At 39.6% G+C, this 17,560-nt stretch overlaps 1 protein-coding gene across 1 annotated transcript; it reads right to left on the bottom strand.

The window, feature by feature from the left end:
* Window positions 1-695: 695 nt before the first annotated feature.
* Window positions 696-13,741, bottom strand: fbxo8 (F-box protein 8). Its single transcript, XM_041933486.1, has 8 exons — window positions 13,576-13,741; window positions 12,164-12,263; window positions 9,628-9,711; window positions 7,835-7,979; window positions 7,392-7,518; window positions 6,918-7,036; window positions 6,392-6,588; window positions 696-3,702 (listed from the first exon to the last, which is right to left on the bottom strand). Exons 2-8 carry the CDS (start codon window positions 12,261-12,263, stop codon window positions 3,515-3,517), a joined length of 960 nt encoding a protein of 319 aa, XP_041789420.1. The 5' UTR covers window positions 13,576-13,741; the 3' UTR covers window positions 696-3,514.
* Window positions 13,742-17,560: the final 3,819 nt, after the last annotated feature.

Below are 17,560 nucleotides of genomic sequence, written 5' to 3'. Positions count from 1 at the left end.
CACAGGCAGCGTGTCAAAGGTCATATTGTGTCTGGAGAGGATTTAGTCTTCTTGCTGTTTGATCTCAAACATGCACATGCTTACACACACACACACATGCATGCCCACACTTTCTCTCACACTCACTCACACACACACACACACACACACACACACACACACACAGAGAGAGAGAGAGAGAGGCCACTTTTGGGGAAATTGCATAGACATACATTCATTTCCTGGAGACTTGCCCTAAACCTAACCACTACTTGCCTAACCCCAACCCTAACCTTAACCTAACCCTAACCCTATAACATTTACCACTGACCCAAAAATCAGTTGTTTTACAACTTGGAACATGGCTTTTGTCCCAAACAGCACCAGCCATCCCCAGTTAAGTGGTCTTGAGTTTGAAATGTGTCCCCCAAAACAGCCTAAGTCATACTCACATTAATTATTCTTCTAATTAGGCTGCAGCTCTCATTGCACATTGGCTGCCAAACAATAACTCAAATGACCTCAGAGCTGAGAACTGTTCTCCCAGCATCACCTTTGAGACATTTATTCCTTTAATGCTTCTAATTTAAACTAAGAGCAAAGAATCTTTAAATATCTGCAATCACTTTTAAATCCTTTTTTTTTCAGGCTTTTGTGAGCTAACTCACATTGCTTTCTCTCATATTGCTTCATGTAGTGAGGAAGAACCAGATCAGTAAAATCAAACCCATATTTAATAGGTCAATTATTTGGAACAATTTATCAGTGCATTTTGTAAGTTATAAAGTGTCCGTGTAACTGCATTAAAAATAAACACAACAGGAAGTGGATTTTCTACATAATTATCATCATAATCATTGCCATCATTAACAATAAGAAATCAGTATACATGATCAGCAACAATGACTCTTCCATAGAATTAATGTTCTGTGTTCAGCCACAGTCAGATTTACAACCTAATGAGGAGGCTACAGAAATTACTTGTATAGAAAACAAAATTACAAAATAAATAAAGGTCGGTTGGTGTAGCAATAAGCTATCTAAGTCATGACACAAACCCCCTTAATTAAAAAAAAAAAGATATAAAACTGCTTCATTGTGTCATCCAGTCTGTTCCTATGGTTACATTCAGTGTCTACTGTGACATTTCACTGTTAGCTGCGGCTACATGCTAGCCTGTTAGCTGTGGCTACATGCTAGCTGCTGGGACTCGCTGGTAAGAGCTACAAGCACAGTGACAATCATGCTGCATTTAGGTCTGATGGGCGTCATTGTTAGATTGGTTTACTTTTAAAAGGAACAGCTGGAAGTATTTCATGTATTTGAATGTTTGGAGTCTTTAATATGTTCAGACCTAAGATGTTTATATACTTCCATTTCTCCATATTGGCTTTTACACTCTTACGCAATGCCACTGCAATGGCTATGGAGGCATCCGTTCCATGCACTTTATGCATGTGCCAGTCAGATACCAAGACCTCTGTACTGTAGTGTTTTCCTCCAGATAATACGCTTCACTATTTCAAAACTACATTTAAAAAGAGCTCAGACACATGTTCATGTACTGATTACTGTAATCCACCATTTTAAATTATCTATTACTTTGTCACACTGCTAATAATAGTGTTACATATGAATATTTGCACAAATATATATAATATCTATTTTCCAGGATTTTTTTTAAAAACAACTGACTAAAGTTAAATGTGGTAATTGACACTAAATACATGTGCATTGTGCAAAAATATGAAATTGTAGCAGTACTATTTTTAAAACACAAGAACCTCAATGAACTCAGTTACTGCACTGTCACCCGCTGACTCCATACAGAGGTTTGTCCTTCAATGACAATTCAAGAGCCAAAATGATTTTTCCACTTAAGATTATCTCTCTCTACATTTGACTTCAGTTCCATCACAATGATGCCAGAATTAGAGATCATCAACAGACCCCAATGCCCCTATTATTATTTACCCTTTTCTTCATAAAGAAGCATAACATGGAAGCTGTGCAAGCTGCACATCTTCTGCATGGACAAGCAACATGTCCTCTCCAAAGCAGTGTGATTATACATTTCCCTCGAGTCAGGTTCAAGAAACTGTTCAAATACATTCAATTTCAATGATAAGCTGGACAAAAACTTGTAAAAAAATTGGTTCCCACTATTCCGAAAATACTAAATATGCATTTTACTTTTAGCTGTGTGACCATCAATATATTAAGGAACAATCCCTTTGAATTTATGCAGTTTTAAGAATTTACATGTTTGTTCAATAATTTCACATTTCTGGCATTCACCAGACCTTTGAATTAAATTCACAAGAGGTCCAGCTAGACGTGTTGTCCAAGTCACACACAGATGGTACCTCTCCACAGGGGAAAAACACGTTTGGCTCAAGAATTTCTATAATCTGAATGAATTTGGAGTATAAATATAAGACCAAAATTTATTGAGATAAAATATACAACTGAAACAAACTTAATGCAAAAATATTCACCACATTACCATCACCATACCGTGTCAATTTACTGCGAGGTATTTCATTCATATTTGATTGGATTTCATATCTGGTATTGGCATATTTCGGCACCGGAACTTTCAAAGTTGACTGGCGCTGCAAAGTTTTAACGTTGTTATCTGGACTTGTTATTAAAATTCTTTTTTTTTTATTACATTTTTGTGAAGAAGCTGCCCACTAACAGAGTGGAACAGGTAGCCCTGTATTATAGAGGTGTTGATTATGCCAAGCCTCACAGAAAAAGTAAGAGAGATTTAGGATAAGAATATGAAAAAGTTCTTGCATGTAGTCCAATATGTTCTCTTATTCGTTTTAGTCCTAAATGGAAAATAAAAAAACTCTCGTGTGAGGGACAGAAAACCAGGTCTAGTTGTATGTTGACATTTGGACATTCTGGTTTTTAATCACTTGACAATGTCTCTTGGTCAGCTCATCTGAAGAATATCTCCAACGACTTTGACATTCGTTACGTTTGTAAATGCTCCTCGTGATGGTGAGTGATTTTGTGTTAACCTTGTATTAACGTCCCCTGTGTCACAGACCAGTGTTTGTCCTACTGGTGAGCGTGGCCCAACCCCTGTCCAACAGGAAATCCACATGACAATCACGGCATCTCTGACAGGCTGAAGACAGTGCTCCTCCTCCTTTTCGTTCCTCTACCAAATCAGTAGTACCCATCCATCAGTGCAGTGTCAGAGCTTGTCTTCATGGTTGCGCTTTAAAACCTCAGTCTTTACAGTGACTTGGTTTTAAAGACATTTCAGATTTTTCACACCTTTGATTAAAATCTAATAAAATGACTAATATTTGGTAGCACAGTCTCTCTCACAGTGCAGTGGTGAGTTTTATTAGTTTTTCTAATCTTTCCAGTAGGATTTGTTGTTATATTTCTTGAGAGACATGAAAATCCATTTCCACTATGTTCCCTATTTTCTAGACATGAATAGGAACCAAATTACCAATTTCTATTCTTCAGTGCTGTATGAAGATTTCTACAGAACAGGTGGTAGGGAGAGCTACGCAGCCACATGACCAATCAGGTATATGTTATCATAGAGGTGGCCCACAAAGTCATCCGAGACATTATGTGCTGCTCGGCGAGTGTTCCTGATAAACTCCCTCTTGGACATTTTGTTTTTGACGTGGGGGCTGGTCAGGTCAATAGACAGCAGGATCAGACTGTAGCACAGCACATACACAGCATCTGTAGAGAGATCATAGTAAATCATGATTAACATCACTGTTTCTCAAAAGCTTTCACAAAGAGCTCAGCTATAAGGCACGAGAGAGACCAGGTATTTAGTATTAGATGCTCAAACTGAGCAGTCAAGGTACCGCTAGAGTGCCCTATAGGCTGAAATTTCATTGATCAGACACTACCCTGTCATGAATCAAGCACATTTCATATGGACAGGACTTGCTAAAAATTTGACCTCAGCGTCATGCTACAGAACAATGCATGGAACCTCAAACTCAACACCTGAGAGCAAAAATACTGCTCTAAGACGAAACAGCATAAAGAGAGAGAAAAGGGGCAGTAAAATAAAAAACAAAACAAAAAACATCAAAAAAGTACTGGACTGTATATAAGACTTCTTATGACTAAATCAAATCTAAATGTGATGAACAATATACATATTAAATGTATAATGTGCTACTAATAAACTGTTCACCACTTCTGTGCTGAGTTTGGAAAGGCAGCCATCCATCAATCTCTAGCCTTGGGCTCCAAGCCAGGACACTAATCCGACTAATCATAGGAGCAGGTCCACGGAGTTAACAGCAGCAGAGTCAGGGATTGGTTTCTGTATAGTCTGCTGACATTAACAAAGCCCTCAGCTGGTAAATGCATGGTCCATTGATAATACTGAAGCCAGGGATTACTTCAAATAAAGCCTTGACCGTTTCCCCCTCATTATGTGGTTGGGCCAATGGGTCAGAAGTGTAGTAGCTTCGACTGTCACTACAGTTTTTGGCCTTCTGGCTGCAGGGTTTAAAAATGGTGATGTCTGGTTAGGGTCAGGACAGATTTGATATTAATGGTCTGAAGACGATGTGTCTGAATGGCATCACTATAAAGTCAATGCTTTGACCTGTCTACACTGCCTTGAAATTTTCTTAATATTCTGGTGAGGAAAAAGCCTTTTTTTCATTAAGGCAAATCCCTCAGCTTTCCTCTAGCGCCACCTTCAGGTCAAACTGTCACTGTACACAACTGTAATCACAATTTGTGTACACAGTAGTGTACAACTACATGATTTTCACTTATCGCAGACGCAGACATACTGTGTTTGGACTGTGAGTCCAACATAATTGTCTGCAGCATGGGGGGCTACAGGGAACAGTTCCGGCTCTTCACCCTCAAAACTGAAGACTTCACACAAAATTCAGCTAACAGCCACATGCAAAAGTTCTCTGACAACTGTGCAATCAGAAAATACAGACTGACCCAGAGATTTGTCGATTGGTGTCAGCAGAACAGCCTCAATTAATGTTAAGAAAACCAAATAGGTTGTGATGGACTTGCGCAGGTGCAAACACTCTCCTCCTACAACAGTGAACATCCAGGGAACGGACGTTGAGATGGTGGAACCTCACAAGTACCTGGGCGTTCGCCTGGATAATAAACTGGACTGATAGTACAAATGCACTATATAAGAATGGTAAGAGCAGACTTTATCTGCTGGGGAGAGCAGGGGACACTCCTGAGAGCATTTTTTTGACTCTGTGGTGGCAACAGCCATCTTCTATGTAGCGATCTGCTGGGGCAGTGGCATCTTGACTGTTGACTTAACAGACTGGTTAAGAAAAACAGCTCTTTCCAGGGATTCACATTGCTGTTTCCTCAGTTCGCAAGGTAATAAAGAAATGGCAGTTGACAGGAATGGTGGAGGTCAAGTTGAGGTTTGGAAGACCAAGAAAACTTTCTGAGAAAACTGCTCGTTGGATTGTTAATCAAACCCCTCTGTTTGACTGCAAAAAGCCTTCAGGAGGATTTAGCAGAGTGGTGGTGGTGCAGTTTTACTGTGCTTTATTTTTTTGCAAAGGAACATCTAAACAAGCCTGATGCATTTTGGAATTAAGTCCTGTGGACTGATTCATTTAAAATAGGACGTTTTGGCTATAATGAGCAAAGATAGGAGAAAAAAGGGTGCAGAATTTCAAGAGAAGAACACCTCTCCAACTGCTAAGCATGGGGGCGTGTCCTATGTGGAACTTTTTTTTTTTTCTATTTTTTGTGGCAGTTTGGTTAGGTTCGGGCAACAAAACTACTTGGTTAGGTTTTAGAAAATATCATGGTTTGGGTTAAAACACCCCATTTTCACAATGTTAACCACATGCTAAAAAGGCTAACTTCTCCCATGTGCACATTTTCCCGATCTTATTCACAGAGATATAAATCAAAACAGCGTGGCTGGTCAGTTGCAATGATGCTCCTCGAGCAACATAATTATGATGTTGAAGGAATAACCAATACCAACAGGCAATATCCGACTGTGCCTCTCCCATCCATTTTTGCAATCACCCTCTGCTACCATTTGTCTCACTTGCCCGTAGCTTCTCTGAAAATCATGAGTGCAGCATTATGTGTTGTGTACATATCCTTCAAGTAATATGTAAATAAACTAAGTGCTGAATTTATCTGCCCTTTTGTGTTTTCATTTATATAATGCAGCAATGCTGATATCACTTACTTAATGTAGGAACTAGTTCATCCACATGACATGACATTCCCTCTCGTGCAAGTCTTTGGCTAACTTATCAAATTGCCTTGCCACTTTTCTTCTTCATTTTTAGGATATAGATAGATGACAGGAAGTCAGAACTTCACAATATGTGTTCAGCACAAAGTATGTGTGTGTGTGTGTGTGTGTGTGTGTGTTAGTACTAACCAGGACTGAGGCCCAGCTCTCGTACAAGACCAGGGTTACAGGTACAAAACCTGTGGCTGAACTTGGTGATGAGGGTTTCCAGATACTCTCCTCTCTCCTCTGGTGCGTGGATGTGTCTGAAGAAATCCCGGAGAGCGTTGGGGAGGAACTGGTTACTGAAGTTATGGAGGGTCACCAACTCATCCAGGACATCCCGTCTGCACCCACATAGACATGCACAAATACAGTCTAAATGACATGATAGAAGCAAAGTTTTTTTAATTTGTACAGAGACAATGAAAATGACCTAATTGTCGGATGTAGGATTCTAATTTTAAAGGAAAAGGGCACCATAGGAGATACAATAAACAATTACAATAAATAATTACACCTCTTACAACTGGATCAGAATTTCATTTCAGGTTAAGGTTTAAACTTTAGGCTTTCTTAAGAGTATCACACAATACAGCTGTCATCACAGAAGTATTCAGTGTCAAAGTGGTGTGTTTTCTGGGTATTCTATGCATGTCGTTGTCTCTGTATTAACCTCTCGTCCAGGTAAATCCTCAGCATCTTCCAGTTGAGCCGTCTGGTGTAGAAGATGAACTTAGCCAGCTCGGTCGGATGATCCACTAGTATACCTTTAGACATGAAATAACTGATACCCTAGACATACACACACACACACACACACAGAAAGAGAGAGAATCATATATCTTCTGATTATTTGTCCAATAGAGTCTTAATTCATTGAAATATGAAGACATACGCAAACTGACATTGTGTAGATAGACAGACAGACAGATAGACAGACAGATAGACAGATAGATAGACAGATAGATAGATAGATAGATAGACAGATAGATAGATAGATAGATAGATAGATAGATAGATAGATAGATAGATAGATAGATAGATAGATAGATAGATAGATAGATAGATAGATAGATAGATAGATGGGTGGATGGAATGTAACACATATATCTACACATCTTCAATGATAAGCCATGTGTTGTGCTACCTCCTGTGGGTTAGCATTGAATGTCAGGCTGCCTTCATCTAGTTGTAGGTATAGTCTTCTATATGAAAAACCAGCAGGTAGTCTTCTGTTGTAGATGGAGCAGTGTCCCCATGTGGACTTACAAAGCCTGAGGAATCGACACACATAGGTCATAGAATAGAAACAAATGAAAAAAGAACACAGAGGAACTTGCCATAGAAAACAAAAGACTAAGACAGCAGTTGACAGAAACAATTGTGCAGTCTGCACTTGGCAAAAATTTGCTTTCTGGCTTCTATCTGTCTACATTTATTTTATGTCAGTTTAGCAGCTCGCACAATACAGCTGCTCAGGATGACTACTAGTCACCAAGAAGCATTTTCAGTATGAACCTCAGTGAAATCACCACCTCTTACTTTGATCACCACAATAAGATCATGGAAACAACAGGTGAACCTCCTTACCCTTGCCATAGATATTCGTCATTTCCCAAGTCCTGCCACACACAGCCGGCCAGGCACAGATCAGTAGCATTCAGGTATGACAGTATGGTGATGCCTAATTCAGGTGGCAACATTTCCAAATCTATAAAGCCCTGCTGTTCTTTACCTGCAGTCACCAAGAAAAAGGAGGAGGGAGACAAACATTGAAAACAAGTTAAGCGACACCTGCCTCATAAACATACACATAATTTAAATTCTTCCAGTCAGGCATTATGTTGTTAACTACTTTACAGCTGTGTCGCCTTATAGCAAGATGGCCCTGGGAGTGGCTTTCCTCCCACAGGTCAGGGTTATGAATGTGTTGTCCTCTGTATGCGTGTTTAGACTGTGACAGACTGGTTTTGATGATGCTTTTACCTCAGTGTAATGAATAAATGTAATGTGATTTCTCAGAGATAGACAAGGGGTAGAATTAAGAATCTCGACAGCCCTGATTTGGCAGAAAACCCACAGTATATAAGATAAGTACAACTGTCATAGTATCACAGGACATGTCTGACAAGCACATTTACATACAGCAGAAACAGACACACATAGCGACGCAGCAGAGGAGGTTTTCCTTTACCAACAAAACCAGCTGAGCCTGTGTTGCGGTATGTAGTGTGGAGATAAAGTGAGGTCTGGCTATGTGAGACTACACAGAAATCAAGAAGAAAACACAGTTACCTCCACCCAAGCTACAACTCTGGTTATTTAACTGGCTTCAAATGAGGCTTAACGTTCACACAGTTTCCTTGAGCTTCAGTGTGATGCAAATCCTGCTTTGTATTGGCCCTCACAGCAGTCCACAGTAAAAAGATTAGCACACACATATTGTGTATCCTGTTTGCAGTATGTGTGTATAAGACTTTTCCTGTTGTTGTGGGGACATTTCCATCAAGTTAAGCCACTGAGTCTTCCTCAGATGGTGGGACTGGATATCGATGTTTCTGTTGGTTCTTGCAGCCAACAACAGAAATATTTGGCGTGCTATGCTTATAATGCTACCTTCCACATCTTCATGTTACCAGAGTTAGTGTTATAGTGAGGAAAATAGTAGATACTGGACGTAACTCCAGTTCTAGGAGTACTGAGTAGCTTTCTGCCTGCATTTATCACAGTAATGAAAGTGATGCACCGGTGACAGTGATGAAAAGAGAGAAAAATCAGGGTGAACTGCACTAAATGGGTTTATTTAAAATGGGTACACTTTTCTCGCCTACTCCCAGTGTACTAACTGGTATGAAATCACATAAATGTGGCAAAAATGAGTCATGTTGGATTATCTGTTTCTGTTGAAATGTATCATCCTGTGTGTATCATCAATAGGCTTCTTCTCCAAGTAAGGAACAATTCCTGTTATTTTTTCTTTATGACTCTGCAACTAAAATAAGATAAGATAATACTTAATTAATCCCCAGCCAGGGAATTTTGGGTGTTAAAGGCAGCAGGCAATAGCAGTAGGAAAACAGAATACAGAAATAACAGAATAGAGAAATACAAAATACAAAATAAAAGCTGACTATATATATGTACATTTTATACAAAGAACTATAAAAAATGTAAAATAGATATATTGCCACAAAGAACTACGAGAACTATGAGTTATGCAGCTAGAACTCTGACTGTGTGCACACACCATACGAAACAATGAAGAGGGGGGCAACCAAAGAATACTCTCAAAATACACAAAAAGAGCAAGCAGTATATTTACAGTGTGGATACAGAGTTAGGAGAAGTATTTATGTGCTAAGCCTGTGTTTGTGTGTTCATACCTCCCATACGTGTTCTCAGCAGATGGTAGATGTCAGGGCCATAACAGTGCTGGGGAGCTCTTCTTTGGGGACATCCATCTCTCCCTTTGAAAAAGAAAATCAGGATTGTTCTTCTTTTTTTCATTTTTAATACACTGTCTTAACTTGCTAACTGCTAATTAGCATGACAAGGAAGTTGGAGCATGCAGTGTGGCCAAATACTGACCAAGCACACTCATTGTGATCATAAAACAATAAATAAATGAATTACACTGGACATTTACTTTTTTTTGCACATATCACTGGTGCTACAGAGGTTACAAGTTTTGTAGCACAGACCACAAAATTGCAGCATGAGTGTGAAAGGTCTCTTACCATCTCTACAAACAATCACCAGTGGTGCAGTTCATCACTTAAACAAGTATTTTAATGTTGCATACAAATAACTATCCAAAACTTAACAAGAAATGCTTTCTGACAACACTTTTCTTTATGTGTAAATAGAGTTATTACTATTACTATCAATATATGATAGAGCATTTTGGCATGAAAACCCAAATTTGTAACTTAACCAAGTATTCTATATCATAAATACATGCTCTATGCTATTTGTAATGAACCAAATATCCTGAAAATCAGCACAAAATTCAACGAGTTCTGATTTTAATTGTAGACAAACCTCCTGCTTTCATATACTTAATGCATGGGGGCACGGCTTCCCTTTACCAAGGAATTGTGGGAAATTGTGTTTGGCTACATGTGGTCTTTGCAGCCGGGGACATGATTTTTAACGATACAGTACAACTAGGAAGTTGAAGAATGATGCCTGAAGAGAGACGTAAAAAACAACTGTTGATGAAAACTACTTGTAAGACTGCCTATTATTTGGATTACACATGGTAAACATCCAGTGTGATTCATCCACTCTTGTACTCTGATTATTGTCACTGAGGTTTTAACCTGCACGTTGCTACTTGAAATGTTGTTTCCAACTTTTATATTGTATTACTTTCTTTGTACAGCAATTATTCTCACAAAGGGTGAATACAGCATAACTGCAGTCTTGGATTTCTGGATTTTTTTTTCATTTTCTGTGCAAAAACATCACTCACACTGCAAACAAAGCAACAGTGTTTCATGAAATTGTTGTGTAACAGCACCTTTACGTCACGTCATTCTAACGCTTCGCTTCGTGCTTCTGTCTCATCCTGTTTGGGTTTATTTCTCCATAGGAACCTGCTCACTATACATTATCCTGCTTGGAACACGGCTTGCTACTAAAGCATTCAATAAAGTGACACAAAATAGTGATAAAAACATATTTTATTTAAAATGAGCCTACTCTGTTCTGTCACCGCTCTCACTGCGCAGCAGCTCTGAAAGTAAACACGTACGTTGCGTAGCAACCGCAGGCCCACTGGCAGGAAAACTTATTTCTTTAAACTTATTTAGCGTTATCATGACAAATGTGGAGAAGTGACGGGATATCCCAGACCTGAGAGAGACGTAGCTGACGACAGAGTTTGGTTTACCACTATTTCGTTCAACGTCATATATTAAAAAATCTGTTTCCATTTTTGTCTCCACTAACCCGTCCTTTAGCACATTGATCGCCCATCCTGTGTTTTTCTTGGTGTTTTTTCTGTGTCTGTCCGCTTCAATCTGGTCAATCTCTGTGTCCTCAAGTCTCTGTGGCTTAATATCGCTTTTCCTGTCAGTCCAGCGTTGTTCTTTACTTTTCTTGTCTTTGTTGCTGGGGGCATCATTCTCCAGCCACACGTCAAGTGTCTCCAAAAAAATTAAAAGTAATGTCTGGAAAATGCTCCATAATATGCCCCTCAAATCAGCTGGCAATTTGTTATTGAGCTTGGTACATTAAGGGATTGCCCCTTTAGTCTATGACCATTAGGAATTCCTGAGCAGGCGGTCGTCTGTTGAGAAATAAACACCGCTGAATTTTGTCGATTGACCAATCAGAATTGAGTATTTAAGTGTGCCGTGTTCTAAATTAGATAGATAGATAGATAGATAGATAGATAGATAGATAGATAGATAGATAGATAGATAGATAGATAGATAGATAGATATACTTTATTTATCCCAAGCTGGGAAATTGCAGTGCAGCAGCAAATTGTCTTAGATCTCTGATATTTATTAGTCTTTATGCAAATTTGTTATCTTCTGAGTCTGGAGGAGTCGCTCAAGGAACACACTGAGAGTGATTATATATATTTTCTTAATAATTAAAAAGTCTAGTAAAACTATTAAATTCAGTATCTTTTTTACTCACATCAGAGTTAAATAATGTTTCCTCAAACATAAACACGACATACTCAGGCAGACTGAGTTCAGTTGATGCTTGCTGTGCTGATATTGAGCTGAAAGTTTATTTACTGTGTACGGACTGGAACCCAGGACCTGTTTTCTCCCTTTCTGTAACCAAGCTCATATTTGAACTAAAATTAAAAGCCCTGATGTTAACCACACGCAGTCACCCATAAACTACAAAAGCCTGAGCTAAAAGTAGTGTTGAATGTTAAACAAATGCCAGGATTACCTTGCTCTCGTCCTCTTCCTTGGTCAGCCAGTCGGTTGGCAAGCTCTTCCTGAAGCTGCTGCTGTTGTCTGGGAGGCAGCCTCCACAGTGCCTGACCCATCTATAGGGCAGCACAGTTACACACATATGAGCAGTTTTCTCATTCATACATCACAGTAACAGTACCAGTCATGATCAAACTGTAAGTGTGTGTATTCACACACACTTAATGGGAGTTTTAAACAAGTCACACACACTTAATGGGAGTTTTAAACAAGTCACCACAGGCTTCATACAAAAGTCTGCTCAACAACTACAGCTGCACCTTCTGGTCCTTGAGATGGGAATGTATCTCCAATTAGTAGAATTTCTTCTGGTTGATGTGTTATATACACTCACATTCAGTCTGAAGTATTACGTATAAATTCAACTCAATTCAATTTATTTATATAGCTCACAACAGAAGTTGTCTCAGAACACTTTCCATATAAGGCAGGTACAGACCAAACTCTTTATCTGCAGAGACTCAACAATTCCCTCATGAACAAGCACTCAACGATCCAAGTAGGATCAACATGTGGGATATCAGCTTTTGGTGCTTGATCTCTTCTAAGTTTCTTCCTGTTTCTAAGGCTATAAGGCTAAAAGACAGGCTATTTGTTCCATTATGAATAAATGAATCTCTAATTTTCATTTGGTGACATAAGTGCATCTTGTAAACAGGTGACCTGTGGCACTCATAGAAGTTTCAGATTATCACATCAGCCTATCACTGTATAAAAGAAGATTGCGCAGGTTTATACTTTTATGGCAGACAGCACTGAAGGCTAACTGAAAAACTGGATGACAATGTTGGAGATTACATATCAACCGCTGACATACAATATGTATATAACGTTACAACTGCTGAGACACAATCTACTGAAAGCTTTGTCAGAACTGTGTGCTGATGAACTTCAAAATTAGCTTCGTAAGTTAGTCGATGTATGCGTGTGTGCCAATAAACAAAGCAGTAGTTTACTGCCCAGTATTGTTTTTTTTAACGCACTACCCAGTCATCCTTTCCCTCTCAGGCTAACGTCAGCTATGTTGCATAAACAAATCCATTACACTGTTGTAAACATCAACGTTGGAAGGTCGAGCTAGCAAGTTACATTGACCTGTAGGCCCATATTCCCTTTAATACCATTGGTCAAAATTATCACAACAGCATACGACATGGAACGTCATTGGTTGACTTGGCTATCACTCACAATCTGTCTTCCCAGAGTTAGCTTACCGAGCTAGTTTAAGTTGACGAAGGCAGTGTCGACCCAAAGTGGTTCATTTTGCTGCCCTATTAAAGAACCTTTATCTTGTTTCTTCTCAAAGCATGGTGAAGTTTCCTGTCGTGTAACGTTAACGTTACGATACATCACCGTATCGTTACCTACCTGAGTTTAGTGATTCCTCTGACAATCCGACCTGCATACAAGGACAGCTGGAAATGCGGCGTCCTGCTTTCAGTCGTATCCAGTTATTGTCATTCAGACAAGTACAAACAAAAATAGGGGAGTTGCTCCTTTGGTTCAAGTGGAACCTTTCATACCGTAGTCTATCGCTAACACTAATCATGTGTTTACACCCTCCGCCTCCTCCTCCTCCTCCTGTCACCTCTGCCCCTCCCCCTGTGTCTCCCCTGTCATCACAGAAACAGATGAACTGAAGGAAATTAAGAATTTTGTAACTCTGAGTTGAACGCATTCATTTTATGTGAAAATACACGGCGTCTGTGACAAACTGCTGAATGAAACAAAACGGAAAAACAGCAAGCAACGTGCATACAGGTTACGTCACTGACGTCAAGCCGTTACACTACGTGGAAAAACTTTGGCGTAACCATAGGGTGTAACAGTCAAACCACGAGATTCTTGAGAGTTGTGGACATATCTGGGGCAGATGTAGCTGCTACACTGAGGGAAGGATTTGCACTAAGTCAGACAACTGCGTGTTGGTTAGGGAATGGGAAGTGTGCTAAATGGGGTCACGTTGGGTGGACACTGAAAATAGTATTCACTGTGAAGCTCTTACAGTCCAGTAGGTGGCGGTAATGCAAAGAAGAAGACGACGGAGAGGAAGTGAAGAGGAAGAAAACCGGCGCTGATTTTGAACTGTATAAAAGCAAGAAGGACCTTAGTTCTGATAAAACGACATTGACTTTGAAATTGTGGAACTAAGTAAGGAAGATGGTAGGAGGGAGAATGAGTGGGAAGAGGAGGTGAGAGGGAGATGAGGCATGAGTTGTCGTAAGAGAAGGAAAAAACACCGTACCTGCTGCAGCTGGGTTGGAAAGCAGGGGAAGAGAAAGTCAGGAGAAGGACCTGAAGGCAGTACTGCGTAATGTAGCAGTGCAATTTGTGGGAGGGGGGTGTAGGACACTGTTTTAGGAGATGGAAACTTACTTACAGGACGTAATATTGGAAATACAGATATAATAATAATAGAGAAGGCAGAGATGATGACAAGCATTGGGAAAGTCAAAGTATCCAGGGTTGTAAGGGTTGGGGAGTAGAGGCTCAATGGTTGGTCATTTCTAGAATTACCCTTAGTATTAGTAAAAAACTGGTGGAAAACCTGAAGATGAGGAATAACTCAGTGAGGGGTGTGAAAAGAAGGTCAAGGGGAATGGGAAAAAAAAGGAGACTGAGACCGTCATGATATATTTTAAGGAAAAGGTTCTACCTAAGGAGATATAATTTGGATTTCTCAGACATAGTGTGACAAAACCTTTGAGTTGTTTCAGCTCCCAGTTGGAAGGTTTGGCATGTGGCCAAAGTGTGCAAAGGAAAAAAAAAGATGCGCCAGGTGTGGTGGGAAACATGAGTTTTGAAAATGAGAAAGAGGGAGTGAGACCAAAGTGTTGTAACTGTGGAGGAAATCACAGTGTCGCTTCTTGGACGAATGTTCAAAAAAGAGGTGGACGTGTGTGACAGACACAGGTGAAAGAAAAGGTCTCATGTTGAAGCAGTTACATTGACAGGACAGAAAAAACAGGATGAGGAGAGAGGAAGTACTAAAGTTGCAGCAAAAGAACAGCAATAATGCATGGATAGGGAAGAAGAAATGAGTCGTCTTTATGGCAGGGAAGATAAATGCTACAGATAAAGTTTAATCTAAACCCGAGAGGATTCAGGTTATTGTGAAAGCTCCAACTGGATATGAAAGGATTCAAATGGGAAGAAGAAACGATGACCTCAGGGTACAGTCACGTAAAGAGACAGTGTGTGTGTGTGTGTGTTGATACGAATAATTTTAATTCTGCAGTGGAATGTGAGAAACCTCATTTCATGCAGTGTTTACCAGGTAGGAGAGAAAAAACAGACGTAGTGTGTATTCAAGAGTCCTGGTTAAATCCTAATTTGGATGTTGTTTTATATGGGATGTGGCAGTGAGGAGGGATAGGCAAGAGGTAGGAGGAAGTAGATGTATCACGTTTGTAAAGCAAGGCGTTCCCTACAGAGTAATAGGTATAGGACGTGAACAAGAGTATGTGGTAGAGTTGGTGATGGTGAATTATTATAATCCATGCAAATGAGTAGAGTTAAGCAAGCATGAGGAGATAGATTGGCAGGATAGCAGTAACATTGTTTGGTGGGATGATTTTAATGGACATAACAATGTATGAGGGAGTGAAAGAACAGACACTAATGAAGGATTCTGAAGAAGGACGAAGAGGCAGAGAGAAATCAAAATATGAAAACATGGAGGCTTTGGGTAGAAAAGATGATCTAGATGGTGAGCAAAATGTCACCTTCAACATGGAAGAATTAAGAAAAGCACTAGATAAACAGGAAAGACTGCACCTGGTAAAGATGAAATATGGTCTACCATATTGTGTGTAGTGTAGGAAGTCTGGAGAAATGATTGCTGCTGTATAACAAAGTGTGGGATGAGGGAAGAATACCAGGGAGCTGGAAAGAAGGAAACCTGGAAAAGATACCAGCAGGCCTGGAAACTACAGACCAAATCCTTTATATCACACATCTGTAAATGAATAGAACGTATGATGAATTAGAGGTTAATGTATGTCTTGGAAAGCAGAGGTATGGTGACTACATTTCAAAGCAGATTCAGGAAAGGAAGGAGTACAATGGATCCAGTTGTGTGCCTAAATGATGGAATAAGGAAAGCACAAGTAAATAAAGAATTAATGGCAATCAGAGGGAAAATGTTAAGTTGGGTATGAATTCCTTAGATGAAAGAACTATTCAGGTGAAGATCGGGTCAGAGCTATCAGGCCAATGTCTTGTAGAAAAAAGGGAAACCTCAGGGGAGTGTTAGGCCAACCTTGTTTTCCATCATGGTAAATGATAGATTTCTAAATGTTCCACTGGATATAGAGACGTCGTTAAGAAATAGAATAGCTAAGAAAATGCAATGTGGGATTAATCAGGCTGAAAAGTGGGGACCAAAATAGGGATTTAAATTTTGGGGGGAAAACACAAAAGCTGTGTTCTTCACAAGAAGGAAACTGAGAGAATGTAGTTTGAAGTTGTACGAAGATAACTTTGATCAGAGACTAACACGGAGAGAGCATATTACACACGGAGTTACTAAATGTGAAAGAAAAGTGAAGCACAGTAATAAGAATGCTGATTTTTCCAGTGAACACTACAGCAACAAACATGACAGGGTTTGCATTCGCTGTGTCTAGGTACCATGTGGGATTTAGCAAGAGAACATCTGATTGTTTGAATGTGTCTACTGTTGAATTGTATGCCACATCAACAGCATTAGAATGGAGTGAACAGCTGCAGGAACATATTAATATGTAGTGATTCTGCATCAAGTCAGGACCAGCCAGTAGTCATCAGGATCTGCTGTATGAAATCTGGAGCGCTAACTCAAGAGTAGTTAGACAGGAAAAATGTGACATTCATGTGGGTCCTAGCACATTCAGGTGTCGAGAACAGACAGTCAGGTCAGTATTAAATGATCGGAATAGAGGGGAAAGGCAAGGGTGTGGAAAGTGTAAAGTGTAGAAAAAGGAGATGCACAGTGGCAACAGCAATGGGTTAACAAAATAAAAGGGAGACATCTACATTCAATCCAAAACGAAGTAGGTTTATTAAGAAGAAAAGGAATTCAGCAGAAAGAGCAGGTAATACTAAGCAGGCTGAAAACTGGGCACAGCAATCTTAACAATACACTTTTCATCATAGGACAACATCCAACAGGTCTTTGCAATCGGTGCTATAAGGCTGAGCCAGCTGACCATATTCTTATGTCATGCAGGAAATTATACATGACAGACGAGAAATGAGGACACAGTTACAGAAAAAAGGGCGGATGGAAAACAACTTTAAAAGTACAGTAGAATGTGGGGTATTTTCCTCAGGCGACAAGGGACAGTAAAACCTGAAGGTGGCAGTAATGCAA

Source organism: Chelmon rostratus, chromosome 3 (assembly GCF_017976325.1).
Source record: "Chelmon rostratus isolate fCheRos1 chromosome 3, fCheRos1.pri, whole genome shotgun sequence".
NCBI classification, from domain to species: domain Eukaryota; kingdom Metazoa; phylum Chordata; class Actinopteri; order Chaetodontiformes; family Chaetodontidae; genus Chelmon; species Chelmon rostratus.
This window is presented reverse-complemented; position numbering and strand designations above follow the sequence as displayed.